At 53.4% G+C, this 26,369-nt stretch overlaps 1 protein-coding gene across 1 annotated transcript; it reads left to right on the forward strand.

Annotated features, from left to right (window-relative positions):
- Window positions 1-381: 381 nt before the first annotated feature.
- On the forward strand, window positions 382-4,581 carry DRD5 (dopamine receptor D5). Its single transcript, XM_008274145.5, has one exon. The coding sequence runs from the start codon at window positions 765-767 to the stop codon at window positions 2,214-2,216; it is 1,452 nt and encodes a 483-aa protein (XP_008272367.3). The 5' UTR covers window positions 382-764; the 3' UTR covers window positions 2,217-4,581.
- The last annotated feature ends 21,788 nt before the right edge of the window (window positions 4,582-26,369 follow it).

A 26,369-nucleotide genomic window follows, 5' to 3' on the forward strand; every position in this document is an offset into this window, starting at 1 on the left:
GTGCAGCTTCTCCCTGCCGTGCCACACGCGCGGTGGGGAACGAAGTCGGGATGGGGCTCGGGTCATAGAGACTTCCAAGGCTGCTTCTTGCCCCGACACCGCGGACGCCCGCCCACCTGGCCACCAGGGCGTGCCTGTTCCTCCTCTACCCGTTTCTCAAACGTGGCAGATCAGACACCTTTTCGTCTTCCTGGACGCATTCTACCCGGGTCTGGTGCTGGGGCGCCTCTTGACCCCGTGAGTTGGCCCCCAGGACTCTGGCGGACCGAGCGCGGAGAGGGTGCCCAGGCACAGGTGGGGCGGGTGCGCTGGAGAGCCGAGCGCGGAGGCGCGGGGGGGGGGGGGGGGGGGAGGTGGCGCGGGACCCAGCAGAGGCCGGGAGCGGCGGCAGCGCTCACCCGGCGCCCTCAGCTCCCGGCCCCCGGAGCCCTCGGTTTCGGCTCGCTCTCCCCTTCCCCGGCTCCGAACCAGACACAGCCGCCGCCGCCACCCCGCGCGCTGCCGGCTCTCAGGGACAGCCCGGGCCGGCCACGGGCACCGGCCGTTTCCTGCGTTGGGACTGGAGGGGCTGCAAAGCGGCCACCGACCCGGAGGCGCCCTCTGGGGCCCGGCACAGCGCACGGTGAGCGCCCCTTAGGTTCGGGGAGGGGGGGCCCCTTAGGCGCGGGAACCGGCGCACCCCCGGGGTGCCCGATGGGGCCGCCTGGGGGGCGCAGGGCTGGAGTCGGGTCCAGGCGTAGCCGCCCGCTGCCGCCGAGCCTGACATGCTGCCTCCAGGGCGCAACGGCTCCGTGCACCCAGCGCGGTTTGGGCGGCAGCAGCAGCTGGCGCAAGCGGGCACAGTGGGGGGCTCGGCGGGGGCGGCGCCTAGGGGGCCCACGCAGGTGGTCACCGCCAGCCTCCTGACCCTGCTCATCGTCTGGACCCTGCTGGGCAACGTGCTGGTGTGCGCAGCCATCATGCGCAGCCGCCACTTGCGCGCCAAGATGACCAACGTCTTCATCGTGTCTCTGGCCGTGTCCGACCTCCTTGTGGCGCTGCTGGTCATGCCGTGGAAGGCGGTCGCCGAGGTGGCCGGTTATTGGCCCTTCGGGGCATTCTGTGACGTCTGGGTGGCCTTCGACATCATGTGCTCCACCGCCTCCATCCTGCATCTGTGTGTCATCAGCGTAGACCGCTACTGGGCCATCTCCAGGCCCTTCCGCTATGAGCGCAAGATGACGCAGCGCCTGGCCCTGGTCATGGTGGGCCTGGTGTGGACCTTGTCCGTCGTCATCTCCTTCCTCCCAGTGCAGCTCAACTGGCACCGGGACAAGGTGGGCTCCTGGGCCAGGGCGCACCTGCCGTCCAGCGCGGCCAACACGACACCCTGGGAGGAGGCAGGGGAGCTGGAGGCGAGGGCGGAGAAGTGCGACTCCAGCCTGAACCGGACTTACGCCATCTCCTCCTCGCTCATCAGCTTCTACATCCCGGTGGCCATCATGGTCGTGACCTACACGCGCATCTACCGCATCGCGCAGGTGCAGATCCGCCGGATCGCCTCGCTGGAACGCGCGGCCGAGCACGCGCAGAGCTGTCAGGGCCGCGCGGCCTGCGCGCGGGACACCAGCCTGCGGGCGTCCATCCGGAAGGAGACCCAGGTGCTCAAGACCCTGTCGGTGATCATGGGGGTCTTCGTGTGCTGCTGGTTGCCCTTTTTCATCCTCAACTGCACGGTTCCGTTCTGCGCCGGTGACCCCGAGGGCCGGCGCGCCAGCTTCCCGTGCGTCAGCGAGACCGCCTTCGACGTCTTCGTGTGGTTGGGCTGGGCCAACTCCTCGCTGAACCCGGTCATCTACGCCTTCAACGCCGACTTCCGGAGGGTATTTGCGCAGCTGCTGGGGTGTGGCCACCTCTGCTCGCGCACCGCGGTGGAGACGCTAAACATCAGCAACCAGCTCCTGTCCTACAACCAAGACACGGCCTTCCCGCAGGAGGTGGCGGTTGCCTCTGTCCACGTGATCCCCAACGCGGTGAGCCCTGGGGCTGCGGGGGGCGACGAGGAGGAAGAGGAGGAGGAGGAGGAGGGGGAGGAACGCCCCTTCGACCGTGTGTCCCAGACCTCCCAGAGGTCCCCAGATGGAGACCCGGCTGCCGAGTCAGTGTGGGAGCTGGACTGTGAGGGGGAGATTTCCTTAGGCAAAATAACGCCTTGCACCCCCAATGGATTCCACTGAACTGCCCAGAAATGTGCTCGCGCATCTGCACTAAGTCCACACTCGCGTGTGCGCACACATGCACACACACACCTCCAGTGCTGCTCGGCTCATCCCGCGTTTCCGTGTCCTGCGTAGTAGTCCACGTGCTGGGAGACCTTCCCCTGTGAATTCCTGGTTGGACATTTGCGGAGGCAGTGGAATAAATGCTGTCAAATACACCCCAGCCTGGCAAAGATGGACCCGGGGTTCTATCAAAGAGAAAGCTGCGCTTGGATTTTTAAAAATGTGATCCCCTTTTCTTAAGAAAGAGAAAACCCCTGGCCTCCTCTTTCAAGCAGCGTCTGGATGGGTGGGGACTTTTCTGTGTCTGGGCTGACTGAACAAAAAGCCGGGTGGGAGGGTGATGGAGGGGTGGGGCAGCTGTGTGGTGCCCCGGGCTTGTGCCGCTGTCCGCTCTGTGCTGCTGGATGTCTACGCTCCTGGAGCAGGTCGTCCTGATTCGCTGGGTTTCTACCAAGCACAGTTATGCGAGGATGGGCAAGATCTTTGCTTTGCTGCACTGGGGTTCAAGGCTGCTCCTGCAGAAACGGCCAGTGCACCCTTAAGAAGCAGAGGAGACGTTTGCTGGACCTGAACGCACACTTTTGTTTCCTTCACTGTTTGACCTTAAAGGATCACGCCGCGTGTAGGGCCTTGGGATTTTTCTTGGACACACACATCTGGAGTGGACGCTGGAAGCTGGTTTTGAGGCCACTGTGATGGAAATGATTTTCTCAAGCCTCCCACTGGAGGTGAGACCTCCTCTCACAGAGGAGGACCCAGGTATAGGAAGGTTACATCGTTTGCCCAAGGTCACGAGGCAAGGAGGGGATGGAACCAGGGCTTCCTATAAAAATAATGTAGCAGGAGACCACCCTTCCGATTCCTAGAGATGCTGTTGGTTCATGGAAAAGGCCTTCTAGAATAATGGCACGACCTTGGGATGTTTTACAGTGACGTGGGTTTGAAACAGAAGCATCCATATGCTTTGGAAAAGAAACCCCACTTTTAAAGGGGCGTGACTATTTGTAGACAAGAGTGGGTAGGCGGATACAATGTAACCAAATGTGGGAGCCAGAGATGAAACCTGAGTGCAGCTGAGACTGGGAAACCTGTAAGGCATTGGTCCAGCCGGGGCTGCTTTTAAGCTCTGCAGTGTGTGCAGTGATGGGAGCGTTTTATTCCAGTGCCATTCGAGTTGAGAGCGTCCGGTTACCCTTAGGTCTGAACGCAAACCCCGTTAATGGAAGCCAGGGAGATGTGGGTGTGCAGTCGCTAACAACTCCCTGCTCTGAAGCGCTCGTGTCAAGGGCAGTTCAATCAGGTGCACCCTCTTTAAGGATCATGTTATTGTCAGTCTTCTGTACCATGGCTTGCTCATTGCGATCTGCGCAGTGCCTGGGACAGAATGCCTAATGAATATTTGTTGAATGAATGACTATTTTTGGAACAGCGAGATTGAAAGCAAATCTTATTCAGTGCATTCATTCTCGTTATATGGTTTGGTCAAATGGATGGCTGGAATCGGAGGTCTGTGTTCAGTGCTTGTGCTCTCATGAACCGGGAACCGACAGCCACACAGACCATGAGGGCGGCGTCGGAGGCAGTGGAGGAAGCTCCGGGACTCAGGGGGTGGCTGTGTGAACTCCGGTGGGCCCATCAGCCCCTCTGAGCCTCACTTTCTGTCTGCACCTCTGAACTCAGACTTCTGCTGCATTGCTTTGACCCAGTTGTTCTGTTAATGGGCAGAGTCCATGGGGAAGGAAAATCAGCAAAGCCAGGACAGACAGCTGACTCCTGTACAGGCTTCTTGGGGGCTTCTTCTGTGGTAGGAGGCCCCCAAATGGGGCAGCTGCCCTTGGCCTTGAGAATGCTTGTTTCTGTACTTCCTTTTGCTGTCACTCTGGAGATCACAGTCACAGAGAAACAGCCTGGGAAAACTCGAATCTGACTGTCCAGAAGTCTTCCAGAAGGTTCCAGAATCCAGCTGTTCTGGTCTAAAGGACAAGCTGTCCTCAGCAGAGCCGTTCCTGGCAAGCTCTGCCATGAGCCCCACCTGAAATACTTTCTGTGTTCTGCCAGATGTGGGATGGGAGCACTGGGGAACTGTCTCTGTGAAATATCACTCAGCACACATTGCAATGATTCACATCTCCCACGTCCCAGGCCCTGTCCTTGGTGCTGGGAATACAGTCATTGATCCAGTCCTCTGCCAGGCTGGAGCTCCGTGGTAGAGAGATGAGCCAAGAACCCCATCATACTGTCGTGCACAGCACTGTGCTATGCTATACACACCATGATGTTGGGCCGTCCACCTTGCTGTGATGCAAAATAAACCAGAGTGACAGGCTTGGTGAAGCTGCTGTCTTGCTTTGGGTTGGGCATGGGGTGGGGGGCTCTTGGACTGGGTGATATAAGGGCTGGAGTGATGCAGTATCTAGCAGGGAGATGGATCCAGGCCGAGGGAAGCCAAGTGCACAGGTTTGGAGGCGGGGTTGTGCTTGGTATGGCCAGAGAGAAGAGAAAGGTGCCCAATGTGGCTGGAGGGCTGCAGCCCATTGCCAGTCAGAGGCTGGCCTTTGGCACAGTGACTGAGGTGCTGCCATCCCATATCGGAGTGCCTGGGTTTGAGTCCCTGCTCCACTTCTCATCCAGCCACCTGCTAATGCACACCCTGGGGGACAGCAGTGATGGCCCAGGTGGTGAATCCCTGCCATTCTGTTCTGGGTGCCTGGCTTCATCCTGGCCCAGTCCTGCCTGTTGTAGGCATTTAGGGAGTGAACCTACAGATGGGACATCTTTCTCTGCCCCTGTCTCTCTCTGTGTCTCTGCCTTTCAAGTCAAATGAAAATAAATAAAAATAAAAAAGAATCCCCAGTCAGCAAACACATGGATGTATAGGTCAGAATATTCAGTTCTTTGCTATGAGTTAATGATCTGGTTAACAGATTCCTTCCTGTATGCATGTCAGCCTGCCCCATGCACGGATTCGTGTCTGAAGGCAAGGACCGTGAAGTAGTGGACGAATAGCCAGGTGTTTCCTGGCCTCTTATCCCAGCCTCCCATGGACTTCCCTTGTTGTTACAGAGGAGGACCCAGGTAGAGGAAGGTTACATGGTTTGCCCAAGGTCACGAGGCAAGGAGGGCATGGAACCAGGGCTTACATCCAGGCCCAAGGTTCTCAACTGGGGCAGGTGTTGCCTCCCAGCCCCTGGGGCTAAATGGCAATGCATGGGGACACACAGGGCAGGGCGGGGGGAGTGTGGCCATTCACTGCACTCCCACTCTGTGCTGCGTGCTGCCTAGGCTGTGAAGGCAGTGGTGGGTCAGACAATCTCAGCTCTTGTCACCCCCCACTTCTCGGGTGATGTAGCTGCACCCATGCTCAGAACCTCGATGTCCTCCTCAGATGGTGTACGAAGCCACAGAGTTCTCTAAGAGAAGAGCAAAGGAATGGAAAAAGAATGCCACAATGTACCGGCGGGTTCCACGGACCCAGATGAGGCTGAGGTTCAGAGAGGTGCCCAGTGCAGACGGCGGCTAGACGGTGGTGCTTCCAAGCCCAGCCAGGGCAGCTTTGCTGGCAGACCATTGGCCTGGGCCAGGGCCACTCAACCATGGCCCTGTGGGCATTTGGGGTCAGCTGGTTGGGGCAGGAGCTGTCCTGGACCCTGGAGGCTGCTCACCATCACCCCAGATGGCAGGAGCACCCTGCCTGCGTTGTAGGTGCCAGCACGGAGTAACTCAGCATTCCCACGGGGAGTCCCTGGGCTGTGTTGGGAGTGGCCTGATACTGACACTGGCCTGGGGGTGGTGAGCTCTGCAGGACTGACAGCCCCACAGGAAGTGCTGTCACCCCACAGCACAACCGAATGCTTCTTACAACCAACAAACTCTCCTCGGTGTTCCCTGCAGCCCCCTGACACCAGGTGAGGGGACAGCAGCTGCCCATTAAACACACGGGGCAGTTGTGCAGGGACCCCCTCGGGTCACCCAGCCAGAGAGACTCAGAGTGAACCTGACGGTGGTCTTTTTTTTTTTTTTTTTTTAAGATTTGTTTATGGGGCTGGTACTGTGGTAAAGCTGCCACCTACGGTGCTGGCATCCCATATGGGCACCAATCTGAGTCCTGTGTTCCACCTCCAATCCAGCTCCCTGCTGTGGCCTGGGAAAGCAGCAAAGGATGGCCCAAGTGCTCGGGCCCCTGCACCTGCGTGGGAGACCTGGAGGAAGCTCCTGGATCTTAGCTTTGGTTTGGTGCAGCTCTGGCCATTTCACTCCCCGAATTACTGACATTTGGGGAGTGAACCAGAGAATGGAAGATTCTCTCTCTCTCTCTCTCTCTCTCTCTCTATATATATATATATATATATATACACCTACATATACATATATATGTGTATATATATATACACCTTTACCTCTGCCTTTCAATAAATACATAAATATTTTTAAGATGTATTTATTTGAAGGGCAGAGGTACACACACACACACACACACCATCATCATCATCTATCCACTGGTTCATTCCCCAAATGGCCGCAATGACTAGGGCTGGGCCAGGTTGAAGCCAGGAGCTTCAACTGGGTGTCCCATGTGGGTGCAGGGGCCCAAGCACTTGGGCCGTCTTCTGCTGCTTTCCCAGGTGCATTAGCAGGGAGCTGGATAGGAAGCAGAGCAGCCGGGACTCAAGCTGGCACCCATATGGCACTGCACTTGGCGGCTTAACCTTCTAGGCCCCAGTCCCGGCATCAGAAGTGGAGCAGCCGGACAAAAACTGGTGCTCAAGTGGGATCCCAGCATCGCAGGTGGTGACTTGCGGCCTTGACTCCTGCACCCTCTCCACCGCCTTGCTGCCTCACCCTGGCCCTCTGTGACAACGGAACAGCCTTGCCCCTCGGTTTGGGGAAGCTCCTAGTTCACAGAGCCCCACAGGAGCCACAGTATCACACAATAGCAGGGGGTCACTCCCTGACTACATCCACGGGGAGGCGGTTAGATTTCAGCTCTGTGCTGGGAAGAACACCCAAGGATTTGCCGGAGAGATGTTTCCCATCTTGTTTTCCTCTAGGACATGTGTTCTGACATGATTTAAGCCTTTCACTGAAAGGTTGTCAAATGACATGAAGAATTCCTACACGCTGCTTGGCCAGGTCCTCCACACATTGAAATTTGACTCATTTCACACCCTCTCTCCTGAAGCATCTAAGACAGGAAGACCAGTCCGGCACTTGAGTGCAGGTTTCAAGTCTCCAGAGACTCCCTTATCTCAGCTATAGACCACGTTCAGATTTCAGGATAAGGTCTTTTAGAGCGAGACAGCCCAAGACGGGTGTTGCATTCAAAGTGTCAAGTCTCCTTCAACCAGAAACAGTCCTGGCCATTTTGTCCTCTCTGGCCTTGACCTCTGCTGTGATGGGTACCTCGTCAGCCCTTTGCTAGAATGTCCTTGACATGTCCTTGACATGGGTTTGTCTGATTAGTCTCACAAACCCTGGTTCGTTCTGAGAAGCCTGATGGACAGGTGATATCTCTCGTGGGCTTGGGAGGTGGACGATGTGTGAAATGTCCTGTTTGCTGTTCGAGGCCTATCAGTGGTCCCCAACCTGCCTGATCCATTCAGCTACCTGATGGTTCAACAATTGATGTCTGGGGCCCACTCCCAAACAATGGAATCCCAAGTTCTGAGGGTTAGGGCCCAAGTTGTGACATTTTTAAAAATGTGAGTGTTTGAATGTGTAGTCACAATTGAGAAACACGGCTATTAAACATGTTAGGAATTTATCTGCCAGGATCCTGCCTGGCTTCAGGAATTCTGCTTTTGCTACAGTGTTAACTGGACTACAACTAACAATCCTCTAGATCTCGTTATTAGCTTGAATTTTTCTTAGACATTGTACCACACAGAAGAATTTGGACGACCGGTCTTAGTGGCTGATGATCTAAATAGTTCCACCAACTCAAGCTTTTCTGTAGATGTGGCTGGAGCATCCTCACTGACAGAGAACCTTTGGGAAAATAATCCAGTAGGCAAAGCTGTAGTATTTGGTCTTTGATTCTCCAGTTCCTCCTTGGTAAGACGGGAATGCACCCAGTGCGAATGAGTCAATTAGTGCAGTGCAAAATGGCAGTGTTTGTTAACGACGTGGGAGAAAGGAGGCCTGGCACAGCCATCCCATGCCTGTGATGCCCTGTGTGCTACACGCGTGGGGAAGACAGCGCGTCTTGCAGGCTCATGGGCCCACAGCTGGAGAGGAAGCAGACTCCAGGAGCTCTGCAAGAGGAATTACCCCCATGGGCGTCCTCCACCCCTGGGCCTGATCTGATGAGACCTTGGACTGTGAGTAGGGATGGAGGGGGAGGAGACTTTTCGGATTGGTGGGCGGGATCTTTGCATGTGTGGATCACCAGGTGGGGGGCCTGCACCCCCAGGACTCACACCCTTGTACAGTCCTCCTCAGTTTCCTGAGTGTGGGCAGAACCTCATGCCTTGCTTCTAATGAGCACAACAGGACAAAAGTGAGGGGCGGGACTGCTGAGACCAGGCTACAGAAAGACTTGTTTCCATCTCGCTCTGTAGCTTTCTTGGTCTGATGGAAGCCAGGAGCCAGGATATGAACTGACCCACAGAGAGGCCCAACAGCAAGAAACTGGGGGAAAGGGAGTGGTTGGGGCGGGGGCTGTAGCCAAGAGCCAGCAAAGACCTGAGGCCTGCCAATAGCTGGCATGGCCTTGAAAGTGAAGGTCACAGAGTGACCTTGGGAGCGAGGCCTCCTTCAGATGAGACCATAGCCTTGGCTAGCACCCTGACTGCAGCCTTTGGGGGACCTTGAGCCAGAGAAGCACTGCTGGGCTCCTGCCCTGCAGACACTGTTCATTAGTACATGTTTGCTGTTTTAAGCAGCAAAGTCTAGGGTTGATTTGATCCTGAGCAATAGATCACTAACTGATGCGCAGGGAGAGAGGAGCATTGGCTGAGCCCTCTGCTGTGCTTCCATTGCTTTGTAGACTCACCTCCATTCAGCCCTTGCTTTGGTTTGAACACAGTTTGGTCCCTGAACTCATGCAGATGCTTAAGCCCCAAAGTTGATGTTACCAAGAGGGAGGAAACTCAGTCCAATCATGGTGTTCAGGAAGTGGGCATAACGGGAGACCCTTAGGCCACTGGTGGGCCACCCTTGGGGGCAGTGCTCAGGACAGGGTGGTTGGAGAAGCCTGAGATGGGCCTGGCCACTCACTCTGCCTCCTGGCCTCCATGCCATCTTCCCATTGCACACGCTCTGCCCTCCCACCCTCACCAGAGGCCAACCCAAGGGGGCCACCTGCTCTTGGACTTGAACTTCCAAAACAGTGAGTGGAACGAGCCTTCTCAGGGATTCCGTGGTAGTCACATAGCTAACACAACCCTCAAGTCAACCAGGAGGAAACGCCGGGGTTCAGAGGCGCCCGGTGAGTGCCTCGCCTGGAAGCCAGGGCTGCTTGCTTTGAAACCTTGTGCTCATTCCTCAGTTACAGGAAGTTACCAGAGACATTTCTGTGCCCCCAAAGCCAGCAACAGAATGAGTAATTGCATGAAATGAGTTGCCATCAGTGTCCCACACACCCCCAGCCAACACCCGCCATGGCAATATGCACACACACTCCACAGGAGCACAGATGCCCACACAATCCACACAGCTTGACTGCATTCACCAGCGCACAAGCACACACAAGCACACATGAGCACACACATGCACACATATGCACCATGACAAACAACTGTCTCCACCTCACTTTCTACAAAAAAGTGCTGTAAGACATTCCATAAGGTGCTAGCCTGCATAGAAATGGCCAGTATAATTTTTTTTCCTTTAGCCATTCTCAAGGACTTTACTCCAATTTGAAATCTGACTAGAGACTTCAGAAACCATCTTGTCCACTCTTGTCATTGCACAGCTGTAGAAACAGGCCCAGAGACGGGGAGGGTTTTTCCTAAGCCCCCCAGCAAGGTGCTGTGAAGTTGAATCCAGGCGTCAGGACCCCCATGTCTCTCTGCTTTGTCTGGGGCAACCTGGAGAGGGGAGAATCACGCCTGGCCCCTGGGAATGCATTTCTGAAGGAGCTCAGGAGCACAGCAAAGCCCACAACTGTTCATTGCTTGCAAAGGAAGCTGATGACATTTACGCTGTCCCCACCATGTTCCCTGTTCAGCCGGAGCAGTGGCTCTTCCCGGATTAAACACAGATGTGCAGGGATTTGGGGACGCTGATTCATGCTCTATTCAAAGAGTCATGAGGCTGTCATTTCCAGATGACGAATAAATGCTAGCTCCTGTGGGGATGTGAGGGTGATCATGGTGATGATGGTGATGGAGATGATGATGGTGATGACGGTGATGGTGATAGTGATGATGGTGGTAATGGTGATGATGGTGATGGTGATGATAGTGATGATAGTGATGATGAAGACAGTGTTGGTGATGATGATGATGGTGATGGTGATGGCGATGATGGTGATGGTGATGGTAGTGATGATGAAGACAGTGTTGGTGATGATGATGATGGTGATGATGATGGTGATGATGGTGATGGTGATAGTGATGATGGTGATGGCGATGATGGTGATGGTGATGATGGTGGTAATGGTGATGATGGTGATGGTGATGATGATGGTAATGGTGATGATGGTGATAGTGATGATAGTGATGATGGTGATGGAGATGATGATGGTGATGGTGATGATGATGATGATGGTGATGGTGATGGTGATGATGGTGATGATGATGATGATGGTAATGGTGATGGTGATGATGGTAATGGTGATGGTGATGGTGATGATGGTGATGGTGATGATGGTGATGATGATGGTGATGATGGTGATGGTGAAGACAGTGTTGGTGATGATGATGATGGTGATGGTGATGATGGTGATGGTGATAGTGATGATGGTGGTAATGGTAATGATGGTGATGGTGATGATAGTGATGATAGTGATGATGAAGACAGTGATGGTGATGATGATGATGGTGATGATGGTGATGGTGATGATGATGGTGATGATGGTGATGGTGATGGTGATGATGGTGATGGTGATGGTAGTGATGATGAAGACAGTGTTGGTGATGATGATGATGGTGATGGTGATAGTGATGATAGTGATGATGGTGATGGTGATGGTGATAGTGATGATGGTGATGATGAAGACAGTGTTGGTGATGATGGTGATGGTGATGGTGATGATGGTGATGGTGATGATGGTGATGGAGATGGTGATGATGGTGATGAAGACAGTGTTGGTGATGATGGTGATGGTGGTGATGGTGATGATGATGGTGATGATGATGGTGATGATGGTGATGGTGATGGTGATAGTGATGATGGTGATGGTGATGGTGATGGTAATGGTGATGATGGTGATGGTGATGATGAAGACAGTGTTAGTGATGATGGTGATAGTGGTGATGATGGTGATGGTGGTGATGATGGGGATGGTGATGATGGGGATGGTAATGGTGATGAATGGATTGTGATGATGATGATGGTGATGGATTGTGATGATGGTGATGGTGATGGTAATGGTGATGATGGATTGTGATGATGGTGATGGTGATGATGACAGTGGTGATGATGGTGGTGATGGTAATGGTAATGGTGATGATGGATTGTGATGATGGTGATGGTGATGATGACGGTGGTGATGGTGATGAGAATGAGATGGTGGCCACAATGCTCTTAATCACTGTGGATCACTTGGTGTACTCAGGCTCTGTGCTTTGCCATTTCTCCACATTCCCTCATGTGATCCTTGCACTGTCTCTTCTAGGCAGCTGTTAATGCCTTGTTAGTAAATTACAGTCACACACAGTGCCAGGGGCTGAGTGCTGGCCCCCGACTCCCTGCTTGTCCCCTGCTACATGCTGTGTGACCAGAATAGCTGTGTGCATCTGGTGTGATGAGAGGATTGCTTCTCTGTCCTCACAGACCTCACCTCAAGCCTTGCTTTATTAGAGCAGATCAGAGTCTAGTGTAACAAGTCAAACAATAAACATGAGAACTCAGGAATAAAAAGAAATCACCTCAAAGAGTGTTGCCCCTGCTGGCTGGTTCCTGAGAGTGAGTGGCCTCCCTCCAGACTCAGGCCCTTGCAGGGCAGCTCCCTGAATTTGCAGGTGGCCAACAGGGGACAGCTCCCTGGTGCCCACAGAGCTGGCCAGCAGGGGTCTCTGGCATGCGGCTTGGAGAGTAAATTCGCATTGGCTTCCATCTGCACTGTGCAGCTTCACCTATGCCTTCCCCACTGCCTCTTCCATTATGTCAAAGCATTTTTAGCCAGGGGAAGCAGCAAGTAAGAAATCTGTATGTACAAGCTTTCCTTTCACTCGTCTATTTAATTATGAGGATATGCACTTTACCTAGAATGCCTCTCCCTGCCTCCTCTCCTTATTCTCCTTTCAATACTAAGAAGACACCATGGCTTGGCTGCATGGGAGTCATCCCTAGCCCCCTCTCCTCGCCTGTCTCCCAGTATTTCATGTGCAATGTGGGAAAATGGCCACAACAATTTGTTAGAAAAGGAAGGCATCCAAAAGTTGAAGCAGCTCAAGTGTCCACTGATGCGTGGCCGGATCAATGAAATGTGGTGTTTACCTGCAGTAACAAAATTGGAATCTTAGTGTTCTTAAGGTATGGTGAATAGTCATTGTTACTTAGAAGAGTTGTTGCTTGACCTTGACCTTGGCTACTATCCCTGCTTTGTCACATATCATATTTATCCATTCTTTTTACCCATCCACTAATCTATCTAATTCCTTACTGGCCTGAGCACTCTGTCTCCACCAGGAGGGAGCCACCCGACTCCTCTCTCAGTGCTGGGCACAGTTGTCACTGAGGTGTGACCAAGGTCCCGGATGGAAAAGCAGGGATGAGTGGAAAGGGTGGGGCAAGACGCTGTCTTTGGGCCCAGATGGAGGCACAGAATCAGGCAGGAATATAGATGGAGGTGATCCCAGGAAGCAGGGGAGGAGAGAGGGAGGGAGGCAGAGCAGGAGGGGGTGGGGTGGTTGTGAAACACCCTCAATTGTTCCCTCCTCCAGGAAAGGGAAGGAGCCCCTCTCCCTGTGTCCTGATTCTAGGCTGGGCCATGTGATTTTCTTCGGCCAAGGAGACATTGTTTGCACCTGCCTAGGTCTTCCGAGAAGTGGATGCCATGATAGGATTCAAAGAGCATGCCGGTCCTGAGAGGGGATTTGAATAAATGGAGAAAACGGGGAGGGAGGCAGAGCAGGAGGACCCTGGCTTCAAGGACAGAGGGCTGGAGGCTGGCTGTCCCGAGCCACTGCAGTTACAGAAGCTCGGGGTGGGGGTGGGGGGGTGGGGGGCTCGAGCAGCTGTCAAAGGAGTCCAATGCCTCCAGGACCCCTGCCAAGCTCAGGCACAGCTGGGAGCCGCTGGTGGGGAGCATGAGCGGAGGGCAGAGCTGGACCCTGGGTCACGGTTAGGGGCTCAGTGCCCACTCCCAAGCCCTCATCTCAGAATGCAGCCTGGTTTGGGAATAGGGTTATTGCTAGGATGAGCCCCGTGGGACTAGGATGGGCCCCTACTCCAGTGTGCCCACTGTCTCACAAGGTCAAGTCTGGACAGAGACACTGGAAGAGGGGGAAGGACGAGAAGATGGCCATGTACAGCAAAGGAGGGAAGAGTCCTCTCTGGCTGCTCTGAGAAACATCCTGCTCTCGCACTCCCAGCCTGCGGCACCAGAGGACAAGACACTTCTGTGGTACATCCGGTTCCCCACCAACCCAATCCAGCTACGGTTCCTGCCGTGGGAACTCCGTGGGCGCCGGCTCGCCCCCCACCCCCATGTCTGCCAACGAGACGCAGGCAGGGGCCGGGAAGGGACATGCTGACTGCAGGCTGCCCACTTGCTGCTTTTGGGCATTTGGCTTCTGCTACAGGAGTAAGACCTTGAGTGAGCCCAGGCGACAGCCAGCCAACCGCACAGCAGGAGGGAGGCTGCCGGAGACGGACCATCTCTCTCTATACCCCCCATCTGGCTGCAGGTGCACAAGGAGCTCCAGCCGGGGCCAGCCTAGCCCGCCCCTGGAAGCCGTGTGAACTAAGGAAAGCTGCCGGGTGGCAAAGCTGGGACTCAGAGCGCCCTCCCAATGAGAAGTGTCTGGGCGCCTGCAGCACTGAAGTCAGGGAAGTCACAAGGGCAGGGCAGGTGCGGGATGGGGGACAGAGGAAGGTTGCAGAGGCACTGAGCGCTGCCAGACGGTCCTCACTGGTCGTGCCTCCTGACACCCAGGCTCACTCTGACAGGGAGCACTTTAAGCCAGGGGGAGCAAAGGCAGACCCCAGCGGACTGACGGGAAGCTGGCTTGGCTGGTGCTGCAGGCTCCTCTCTGCCCCCCTGGAGGACGCCTGCCGTGTGTTGCTAAGTGTGGCCTTGCGTCCGCCTCTCTGAGGACAAGGACCCGCGGGGGACGAGGGCTCCTCAGCCAGCCTCCCTCAGCCGGGGTGAGTCTTTTAAGTGGCCCCTGGAGCCAAGGACTTGATTAGAGACACAGGATTCACAGAAGAATGGAAGAAGTGCTTCCTGCAAGGGTCTTTTATTTTTTCTTCTAATTGGAGCTTATAATGAAAAGTAGTGAATTGTAGAGATGAGGGGGAGGCCTGCGGCTGGTGCAGGGGGCAATGGATGCCACAAGCAGGCTGCCCCCAGCCCCACTTCCCCAGGGTGTTCAGGGCGCAACCAGGGCCAGGCCTTGGAGAGAAGGCTCCAGGGCCAATGTGGGGGATGGGACAGAACCTTCCTCTTTTAGCCTGGACGCCCATTAGTGTGTCCACCTACCCCAGAAGACAGGCAGTCTGGGAGCTGTCCCTGCACCTGGCCTGGTCCAGGTTTCCCATGCATTCTAATCCTGGACCCCTACCTGGAAGACCCCAGTTGGCTTCCCAGGAATCCCTGGAGGGCACTGGGCTTTGGGACTGGATGACATGCCTATTTTTTTAAAATATTTATTTATGTATTTGAAAGGCAGAGTTACCGAGGCAGAGAAGGGGAGAGAGAGAGAGAGAGAGAGAGAGAGAGAGAGAGAGAGAGAGAGGTCTTCCATCTGCTGGTTCACTCCCCAGAGGTCCGCAACAGCCGGAGCTGGGCAGATCTGAAGCCAGGAGCCAGGAGCTTCTTCCAGGTCTCCCACACAGGTGCAGGGGCCCAAGGACTTGGGCCATCTTCTACTGCTTTCCCAGGCCATAGCAGAGAGCTGGATCAGAAGTGGAGCAGCCGGGACTCGAACTGGCACCGCAGGCAGTGGCCTTACCTGATATGCCACAGTGTCGGCCCTGCCCATTTTCTTGATGGTCAGGTGTGTGCTCCGTGGTGATGACAGGAGGGGTGCTGTTCAGGGAGCAGAGGGTTTGGAATGTGGGACTGTCTTGTGCTGTTGGTGCCATTATTCCATCTTGGCAGGCCACCTGTCCTCTGTGGGCTTCCACTGTCCAGTCTGCTCTGTTCCCCCATCGTCAAATGGGGCTAACAGTAGTTGGGGTGTTTGAGGGTTAAGTGTGAGTTCAGGGGAATTCCCACGTCCCCTGGGCTGCAGGGTGCCAGGGCGGTGACGACTCTGATGGTGACGACAGCCAGGCTTTGTGCCATGAAGTCACTGTATCAGCCACTAACATCACTCACCTGGTCCTTTTTGGCTATGTATCATCATAGATGGGGCTGAATACTTTTCTTTTTAAAATGTTTATTTGTTTTCATCAATTTGAAAGGTGGAGTGATGGGGGCAGTGTGTGTGTGTGGGGGTGGATTTCCCATCCACTGATCCACTCCCCAGATGCCACCCACAGCTAGGGGGCTGGGCCAGTCTGGAGCCCAGAGCCCAGAACTCCATCCGGGTTCCCCCATGGGGAACTTGGACTCAGGTGCTGGAGCTGCCGCTGCTGCCTCCAGGATGCACCAGCAGGAAGCTGGACTGGAAGCAGAGTAGCCTGGACCTCGTCCTCGGACGTGGGCTGGAGGCTTAACCTGCTGTGCCTCCACACCTGCCCCCAACTCATCATATCTATTATGGTTTAAGTATCGACAGCAGTTCTTTACACAGGCAGTGTCCTGTGGCTGTTCTAATGCTGAGATGCTGTGCGATGAAAAGCTGTGACTTAATCAAAGTTCTCCAGAAGCAGAACCGAGATCCAATCCCAGCCTGATCGCTCGTTGCAGCCAGTGGGTTATTTATGTATTTGAAAGCAGAGCGACAGAGAGAGACAGAGAGGGAGGGAGAGACAGAGAGATCTTCTATCTGCTGGTTCACTTCCCAAATGGTCACAACAGCTTGGACCTGTGCAGTCCAAAGCCAAAGGCCTGGAACTCCATCCAGGTCTCCATTTGGGTGGCAGGTGTCCAAGCACTTGGGCCATCCTCTGCTGCTTTCTCAGGTGCGTTAGCAGGGAGCTGGATCAGAAGTGGAACAGCGAGGACTTGAACCAGCGCTTCCCTAGGGGGCGCTGTCATGGAAAGTGGTGGCTTAACCCACTGCACCACAACTCTGGCCCTGAGACAGGGAATACTTTTTGAAGCACTATCACTGTTTTAACTCTTACTGCGCCTAAATATTCTTAATAGCACTTGAATTACTTGATATGAAATTACAATCCTGGTCTCAGTGCTTAGTACCCAGCTGAGACATAGTAGATGTTCAGTAAAGGGTCGGTGTGTCAGTGAGTGATATCGTTAATGACACACCTCCTGGGTGCTGGGGAGCCTGTTAGAGGCCGTGACTAGGACAGGCACCAAGGTAGACTGCATTTCTGTGTCGTGATACAGCTTGGGATCAATTATCTGAAGTTTATATCATCTGTTCGTTTCTCTCCCTCTTCTCTTCCAACAAAATGTGTGTCTGGCACTTTGTCACCATGGGTGCTTTGTGAAGCAATGTGGAGATGTCTCATCCACTCTTCTTCCCTGGAAGTTTGCAAGGGGAGTGCGAACAGACAACAGACAGCCATGCAATTTTAAATCCCCGGAGGGTGTGCACGAAGTGGGGTTTTTGCAAAAACAGATTGAAGCCGGGGCCCTGGGAGAGTAGGAGCAGCTAGAGCCAGCGGAGGAATCCTGAGAAATGCCAGAGAGGAAGGAGCCCAGTTCCCTGGGGTGTGGTGGGGACCCCAAGCCTCCCTGGGGGACCAGGAAGCCTTTCTGGAGGCGGCGGGACAGGACAGGAACGGAAACTTGAAAAATGACCCTGCAGTGGGGAGGAAAGAGGGATCCTGGGAGCACCAAGAAGCCACGGGCACGTAGGACCCTGGTGACATTCCCCCGGTCCAGTTCCCAAGACAGCCGCCTGTCCAGCCACCCTGGCTCTGAACACGGCATTCGGGCTCTCTCCAGAGGCCTGGTGGAGTCTCACTGCTCACAGGACGAGCAATTCCACTCCCCCTGGACAGACAGGCTTGGAAGGAGCCAGGAGGACAGAGGGGAACAGGCTCCTTCAATGCGGGCCTGCTCCGAACACTAGAAAGTTTTAAAATCAATCAATTTTTGTTTGGGAGCTGTAAAACAGATAGACAATATGTGGATGGACAGATGGACGATAGCTGGCTGGCTAGCTGGATGAGGGAGGGAGAAAGGAAAGGAGACGATACGGAGCTCACATCCACTGGTGGGGACCGGGCCAGGAACTCAATCCAGGTCTCTTGAGTGGGGGCAGGAACACAACTACTTAAGCCCCTACTGTTGTCCGGGAAGTGCCCTTTTGGGACTGCTGGCCTTCAGCACACGGCCACAGGTCCTCAAGATGGAATGCAAGGTCCTGTCTGCTTCCTGAGTCTGGAATCTCCCTCCACCTTCCTACCCTGGAAACAACCTATGTGCACTCCCCACTGCCACATCGTCATGTGTCGTCAGGCCTCTGAGCTGCGGCTTTTCCCCCTTTGCTTGAGAGACCTTTTCCCCCCTATCTGGGGCTCCTGCAGGATAAGTCCACCTCGTCCAGGAAGCCGTCTCTGATTCTTGGGAGCCCGGCCTTACTTCTATGATGCCCCACACTTCTGTCCATGCCAGCACTGATGCCCTTGTGCTCGGGTCACGCCCCTCCCCCAGCCTTTGCTACATGCAGGGCAGGGAGCCTGTTGGATTCACCTTTGTACGCTCCCAGTCGTAGCTTCTGAGTTACCGGGAAGATGGAGAGAGGCAGAGACAGAGCTTGTGGTAGCATTTCTGCTGGAATGGTATTCCTTGGCAAGCCCGTACATTCTGGAATTGCGTCCCATCCACAAGGCACTTTCTCAGACAGCCCCTCACGTTCCAAGATCACAAGTTAGGGTCCTGTGTTTAAAGGCGAGACTTTGGAATCTTCCGCCAGCGTCACAATTAGCGACAGACTGCCCGGGCTGGCTCTGTCCCCTCGGCAGGGTGCTGTGTGAGTCCTGGAGGGAACACTCTCCTTTGGCTTAGAAATCCCTCCTTCTGTCTGATTCAGTCTCGGGGTCCAGGCTGCCCTGCACAAGCCCAGGAGGCGCCATGCACACGAAATAGGTGCAGCACAGCGGCTTGGCTCAGACCAACCCTGCGAGGCATCAGTCGCTTCTTGGTCCGACACCGAGGTTTTCGCTGACCCCTTGGAAGTGGGAAACCTTTGTGTTTGGGCCAACTGGCCCTTCTGGGGAGGCCCACAACACAAATGAAAAGAAGCAAGGCCACGTGTGCACGGCTCGGGCTGAGAAAGTCTCACATGTGGCCTGCTTGGGAAAATCCATTCATTTTTCTTGACACAGTGTGGCTCCAATCAGGCTCCAATCTGAACTCCAGCCTGAGACTCTTGAGCAAGCCACAGACTTCAGGCTCCCATTCTGCATTCTACAACTGGGCAAATAATCCCTGCTGTAGAGTTCCCTGGTGGTGCTGTGTCCTGGGGTATCGTCACGTCTTGCTGTCCCTGGCCTGGGTGTCCTGGCTGCCATGGCACCCTGCAGGGGGCATTGGTGTTGGGCCCTGGGGCTGGGGAGGTGCCTGCTTGGTCAGGGTTGGAGAGAATGGGGGTGGCTCTGGGTAGCCCAATGCCTTTTCCCCTCCCACAGAAACCCCTGGGAGCCTGGGCGTGGCTGTCTCATGTGTGCTGTGGCAGAGGAGAGAAGAGTGGCTCGGGCAGAGGGGAAGAACTGGGGAAAGACCGGAGAGAGGAAGCAGGCAGCAGATTGAGTTCCAAACAGCCCGTGGGGCTGGCCTGCAAGGCTCGCCATGACCTGCCTTCTGGGGAGGAGCTATTTAGCCTCAGCCGATCCCAGTTCTCCACTAGTTAGATAGTGAGATAGAGGCAGCACTGCGGGCGGTCAGTTAAGCAGCAACAATGCTGTTTGACAGGCTAGAGGATGGAAGGGGATTCATTTTAGGCACTCAACAGAACATTTGAGAAAGTGTGGATGCTGCTGCTATGAGCAATTTTATTTTTTTGTGCTGATCTCCTAGTGCAAACCCACCCCCCAGCAAGTCCTACATCTGCACGATGAATTAAGCCAGGCCTCCCGGCTACACTTATGCAGAAGAGGTCATTTTGTCCAGCGAACCTGTGCTATGGATGGTTCCATGGAGGGCCTGCGGGTAACACTTGGTGCTGTTTGTACATCATAATTTCCTGGATACCCAATCTAAAGCCACAGCCCAGACACTAGCTGGCATGCCACCACTATCTTGTATTTGCACTGCATTGATCGCCAGTCGATGTTTGCGACCCCTCGTTTGTTTGATGACATATTTCCCATGGCTCTCTGCTTCAGACTCAGCTTCCGGAGAGAAAGCAGGACATTTTCTGATTTCATCTCAGCACTTCCAAGCCCATAGTGGGCACAGAGTTCTGAGAATGAACAGATCGCAAATCATGAACAGTGAGGAGCCGTTTTCTGGATCGTGGTTGCCGTCCTGTGCCCTGGGCAAGTCATTTTACTGAGCCTTTGTTTCTTCCAGGATAAAGTCCAGGTGGTGACCCCTGGCGATAAGGGCAGTGTGAACATGGCATCTCCAACGAGGCCCAGGAGACCCCTTGAGGGCTAAGATCCTGGCACATTCACCACGCCTGGCTTTCTGCCTTCAAGATGAAACCTTCTAAGCATCTGAGAACCAGTTAGCCTGGATGACACACACCTGCCAGTCTCAGACGAGACCAAGACACAGCCGGGCATGGGGACCTGCTCTATGTGCTATGGAAGGTAGAGTTATTAGGGGAAGCTAGTGTTTAAATTGGTTTGAGCAGTTCGCTGGGAGCCACATTACAATCAGAAGGCTGCCAGGCAGTTTAGGGATGAGGGAAAGTGACATGAGCTAATTGAGGTAGATTTTTGGCCGTTCTGGCACTTGGCTGGGAGACAGCGTGCACTCACTGCCAAGGAGAGATAAGCCGGGGTCAGCCTGCACATCAGGGCATCCTCAACTCTGGGGGGCACCATGGGCAGTGCCCTCTGCCTGTGAGCTTTATCTCAAGTCTCCATAGCTTCTCGTCATCCCCTTGGGACAGACAGAGCCTGCCTTGCACCGTGCTAGGTTTCCTTTTGTCTTCTGACCATGCTTTTCCATCCTCTACTACTACACCAGGGGTTCCCTCCCTGCTCCTGGGTAGCTCTGACCAAGTAGCCCGTTAGCTTACCCCCCTCCTTGTCCTCTGCCCTGCCCACCACTCCTGGGACGAGCACATGCCCAGGCTGGCCAGGCACAGCAACCATCCTCTACTGCACTGTGACTGCGCCGAGGGATGCACACAGAGCTGAGAGGGGCCGGCAGGCTTTGTGAGGTTGATCTCTGGACACTGCGGGTGGCAGGGTGGCAGGTCATTTACAAGTCTGCCTGTGACAGCTCCTCCCTCTGCATGCCCCTTCGTGCTGTGACCACAGGTGCCTCCCAGTAGACCTGGAGTGTGTTTCCCAGCCTCTTGAACCTGGGCTGGTCCATGTCTTGGTTGAATCAATTGAGAAGGCATCGTGGAGCTCTGAGCTTCAGTCTGGAGACGCCTGGCAGATTCCATTCTCATGCTCTTGGGACATGGCTGCCCTGTGAACGGTTTGGGCTGGGGCCTTACAGTTGGCAACGCCCCATGCGGGGGGAGAGGGAGAGAGAGAGAGGGAGGGAGTGAGTAGGGGGGAGGGAGGGAGGGAGAGAGAGAGAGAGAGAGGGAGGGAGTGGGGGGAGGGAGTGGGGGGGAGGGAGTAGGGGGTAGGTAGGGAGGGAGGGGATGGGGGAGGGAGGGAGAGGGAGGAGGGAGGGAGGGAGGGGGAGAGGGGGAGAGGGGGAGAGAGAGAGAGAGAGAGACCTGCAGAGAGAGAGAGAGAGAGAGAGAGAGGGAGGGAGGGAGGGGAGGGGGTGCGGGGGAGGGAGAGAGAGACCTGCAGAGAGAGAGAGAGAGAGATCCCAGCTGTGCTCACCGCCCCAGCTGCAGCTGCGCCACGTGAATGGGCCCTTTAGGACCCATCCTCCCCGGATGTCTCTACCTGACCTCAAATGCCTGCCCAAATCCAGTGGATGACACACGGGGCTGAAGAACTGCCAAGCTGAGCTTTGCCTGAATTGCTGAACCATGCAATTATGAGAAAAAAAGGTTCTTTGAAGCCACTAAGTTTTGGAATATTTTGTTCCTCATGAATAGACAAAACACACACATGGGGGGTTGGGGGGGGAGAGTGTTTTCCCCACCGAGGTGGCCAAGGTGAGAAGAGGCATGGCTGGAGGCTGCCATCCTGAGATACCACCTGAAGAATCAGAGTCAGTGGGGACAAGAACCAAGGCAAGAGACAGAGCTGGCACACAAAACAATGATATTTGAGTGTATGAATGCAGTCAAGACAAAACTTAGTAGACCTAAGCCTTAGCAGGGTTCCTAGGTAAGCAAATGGAAAACTTCCCTCTTTTAAGTATTTTGACTCAGGGTTCTGTTATATTCAAAGAGTTCTGATTCCTATTTATTTATTTATAGATCTATTTTATTTATTTGAAAAGGAGAGAGAGAGAGAGAGAGAGACAGAGAGAGAGGGAGAGAGATCTTTCAGATCTTCCATCCTTCATAGGGCTAGGCCAGGCTGAAGCCAGGAGCCAGGAGCTTCTTCCAGGCCTCCTATGTGGGTACAGGGGCCCAACCACTTGGGTCATCTTCTGCTACTTTTCCCAGGTGTATTAGCAGGGAGCTGGATCAGAAGTGGAGCAGCTGGGACTTGAACCAGTGTCCATTTGGGATGGCAGCATCACAGGCAGTGGCCCTACCCACTACACCACAATGCTGGTCCCTATTCCTATTTTCTTACCGGCTGGATTACTGCACACAACTAGGTTTCAGCCAAATTTTACTGGCCTGGTGACTTCTAATGTCTTTAAACTCACTGCATATATTTCTCAATGATCCCTTATTTAAAAAAATGACCTTATTCACATAGATTATGCACCTGGCAGTTTTTAATTTAGCGCTTACTATTTATGAGACAGCGTGGGAACTCGGATATTTAGCAGGTGGTGTGGCAGACCTAGTGTCCCCATTCAAGTTATTTAATTAGTTATCACTCCAGTTGTTTATAGAGAATTGTGTTAAATTCCAAGAAGGACAAGAAATGTGCATTACAGGAGGGTGCACATTCTACCTCAGTCTTGTGATAGTCAGAGAGGACCATGTCTGGCTCCAGCAAAGACGGACTTGTTTCTCTTCACTTACGGGATGAAACTATGAGTCTCTTTGTGAAGTATCTGCTCCCATCGCTGAAAATACCTTCCTTTTTTCAGTTGTCTGCACCCAGATCTCCCATGGAATGTAACATTCTCAATTTGCCAAACGCTGCCGTGGCAAGCCACATTTTTAAGACTGCTCCAAGTCAGACAGTCACACATGCATGGAAGACGAGGTTCACAACACACTTCTGAAATGTTGCCTGTGTCCTCACCACCCACACTTCCTGCTGAGAACCTACCCTCTCTTTCCTTTTCTTTGCCTTTATTAGCTCCCAGCTCTAGTTCTTGGCTGAGACGAACTGCAATCCCCAAATGCTGTGACTTAATGAGAGGAAATTTACTTGACTTAATGTATAAATTTGCCAGGGAAGTGAGACTGATAAGGATAATTACATCCACAGCGAAGTGTAAATTAGAGCAAATGTCTGCAACTGTGAGAGGCTGCTGAGTTCCTGCCACTCAGTGCAACCTCTCCTATGAGGTTCACACCCAGGTAGTGAAGGATCACTGGACGCCCAAGGAGAAGGTGGCTGACTACCGGGCCTGACCTTCCAGAGTCCTGTCATTCAAGTGAGGGGCAGTGTCAGGCTTGGTTGTCTGCTGCATAGACCTGTGTTAAGCTGAAAATGGAAGATGTGGGACAAGATTGGTTCTGGGAATATTTAGGAAGTGGGGTCTATGGGGAAAAACCCATGGTTTTTCACATCTAGACCAAAGCCACCATCCAGCATCCCACCCTTACCTTCACAGCCACCATGCTTATTCCAGTGATTTGCTGTCCTTGGAGTGTGCCATTGGCTCATTCATTCCATGTCTTTGGCCTTTGGTTTCCTCCCTCTCTGTTCCTCACGAGATTGTTATTTGAACCTGATATGTAGCTCACTTGCTGCCACTCAAAAGCACCTGCCCTAAGCATCCATGCCACATTTCTTCCTCCTCTGGGCAACTATTACATCCTCTTTATAACTTTATCATATGACACCCATTTCTTCTGGGAAGGTGTAATGAGAACTCACAAGGGATAGGAACATGGAGTCTTGAGATGAACACGATATATTTAAGGATCTCAGGTTCCAGCAGGGGAGCTGTGTAAGTGAAAAAAATCACTATACTTCTAAAGCAGCGAGAAGTACATCAACAGGATGTTGTTCACCAGTAAAGGTGAACTTCATGGCCAAGTCTAGAGACAATGTGGTAGGAGGTTAGACAAGGGCAGGGAGGCCAGGAGGCATGACTCACCAAGGCCATCCAGTGTCAGGTGGTCACAGCAGAAGGAATTAACGTATGGATGTGGTACACCCACGTAGGGAAATGGATCAGTCACCGTGGGGAAGGCAGCCGAGATCCTGCAGCGCAGTGGTAGGAGCACTAAAGCTGTCAGGAAGAACAGGCTTTGGATCATTTGAAATGAGCCCAACAATGTTTATGTTACAGGATATCTCCAGCATGCTGACACCAACGTGCAAGCATTTTTGCCAACTTGAAAAGTAAAGGAATTAGCATCTTCAGGCAGAAAGCCCAGTTCAGCACCATGGACAGCACAGCATGCCTGCAAATCCCGGGTTAGCGACTCCAGGCCAGAGTCCACCCACTTTCAACCTGCAGGCAGCTGTCTTCGGAGAAACAACTTGCTAAGTGTCTAAAGAATTGTGTTTGCTTCATATATTTTCATTTTCCCCCAGGCTATTTCCTGTCACAACCTGAATAAACTGTGTTGAGGTTTGGTTATGAGTAAGAGTGGCTTAAACAGGATGGAAGTTTTGACTGTCACAAGAAAAGGGGAGAGGCAGGCAGCTTAGGGCTGTCATAGCAGCCCCAGCCCCATTAAGTATAGAGCAGGACCCTTGCGGTGCCCTGTGTCACACCCTTAGGTGCTGCCCGCCATTTGGTGGTCTTGGGTGGGTGGCCAGTGCTCCTGGCACTGTATCTACATTTTTTTCATTTGTTTCTCCCTCCAACAAGGAAATTTCTATAGGACTCACTTTGTGCAAGAAATAGACAAAAAAGATGTTATTGTGTGGGATAAAAGTTGTCACTCTTGGGATTCTGTGGAGAGAAAGAAGAGAGCAGCTCTTTAAAATACCTGAAGCAAGGCCGGCGCCGCGGCTCACTAGGCTAATCCTCCACCTAGCGGCGCCGGCACACCGGGTTCTAGTCCCGGTCGGGGCGCCGGATTCTGTCCCGGTTGCCCCCCTTCCAGGCCAGCCCTCTGCTGTGGCCAGGGAGTGCAGTGGAGGATGGCCCAGGTGCTTGGGCCCTGCACCCCATGGGAGACCAGGAAAAGCACCTGGCTCCTGGCTCCTGCCACCGGATCGGCGCTGTGCGCCGGCCGCGGCGGCCATTGGAGGGTGAACCAACGGCAAAGGAAGACCTTTCTCTCTGTCTCTCTCTCTCACTGTCCACTCTGCCTGTCAAAAAAAAAAAAAATACCTGAAGCAGCCAAGATGTGTAATCTAAGTAGTGGCTAATCTAGGTTGGGCTAGTATTTGTATCATGTAAACTAAGCCCAGTGGTATTTGCCTCAAGATGAAAAATAAATATAAAAGACTTTCTAATATTTTCTTCTCACTTTTCAATGAGGCATCTTGTTCACTGCTTGCCCATTCCCCACTGTGGAGACAAAGGCTCAAGGTTAACCATAGCAGGTTGCTATTGCTGATGTAAGAAATGCCACAACTTAGCAGCTCATCAGAGTAGAATGGTGGTGGCCAGGGGCTGGAGGGGAGGGAGAAATGGGAGATGTTGGCCAGAGGGCACAAAGTTCCAGTTATGCTAAGATTAAGTTCTGGAGATCCAACACACAGCATAGTGACCACAGTTAACAAAACTCCATTGTATTCTAAAACCTTGTGAAGAGAATAGTCTCAAGTGTTCTCACCACATATAAGAAGACCTGTCTTATGAGTGGATTTTTGAATATTTTGGCACCATAAAAAAACTTATCTTTTAATTAAATTTTCCATGAACTTTCTGAAGTGCACTCATATTGAGCAAATGAGGCATTCCTTGCATAAATGTCCACCAGCTCTAAGCCAGACCAGCTGATGCCCATATGGAAAAAAGAAGAACTGAGACAGGAGGGCAGGGGCCTCGTCTGTTTGTTCACTGTTTCCTGCCAACATAGTACCTGGCACATAAAGGGTGAGCAATAAACATAGGGTGGAGGATTCAGTGAAGGAATGGGTAGGATGTCAGGCAGAATGCTGTACCCCAAAGATATACAAGACCGCACCCCCAGATATTCAAAAAGTCAATGGAATGTACATATCATGAAAAAATATTCATGGGCTTCAAAGCTTTTGACACAAAAATAACTATATTTTAATTCAGTTTTCCAAGAACTTTTTGAAGTACCCTTGTACACATGCACAAACACATTCACTCATGTAATAAGATCTGTACATCTGTTTTCATCACTGTCAATGCTCAGGGTAGACTGACCGTAACACACA

Source organism: Oryctolagus cuniculus, chromosome 2, assembly GCF_051225735.1.
Source record: "Oryctolagus cuniculus isolate XC-2025 breed Fujian yellow rabbit chromosome 2, ASM5122573v1, whole genome shotgun sequence".
Taxonomy (NCBI): domain Eukaryota; kingdom Metazoa; phylum Chordata; class Mammalia; order Lagomorpha; family Leporidae; genus Oryctolagus; species Oryctolagus cuniculus.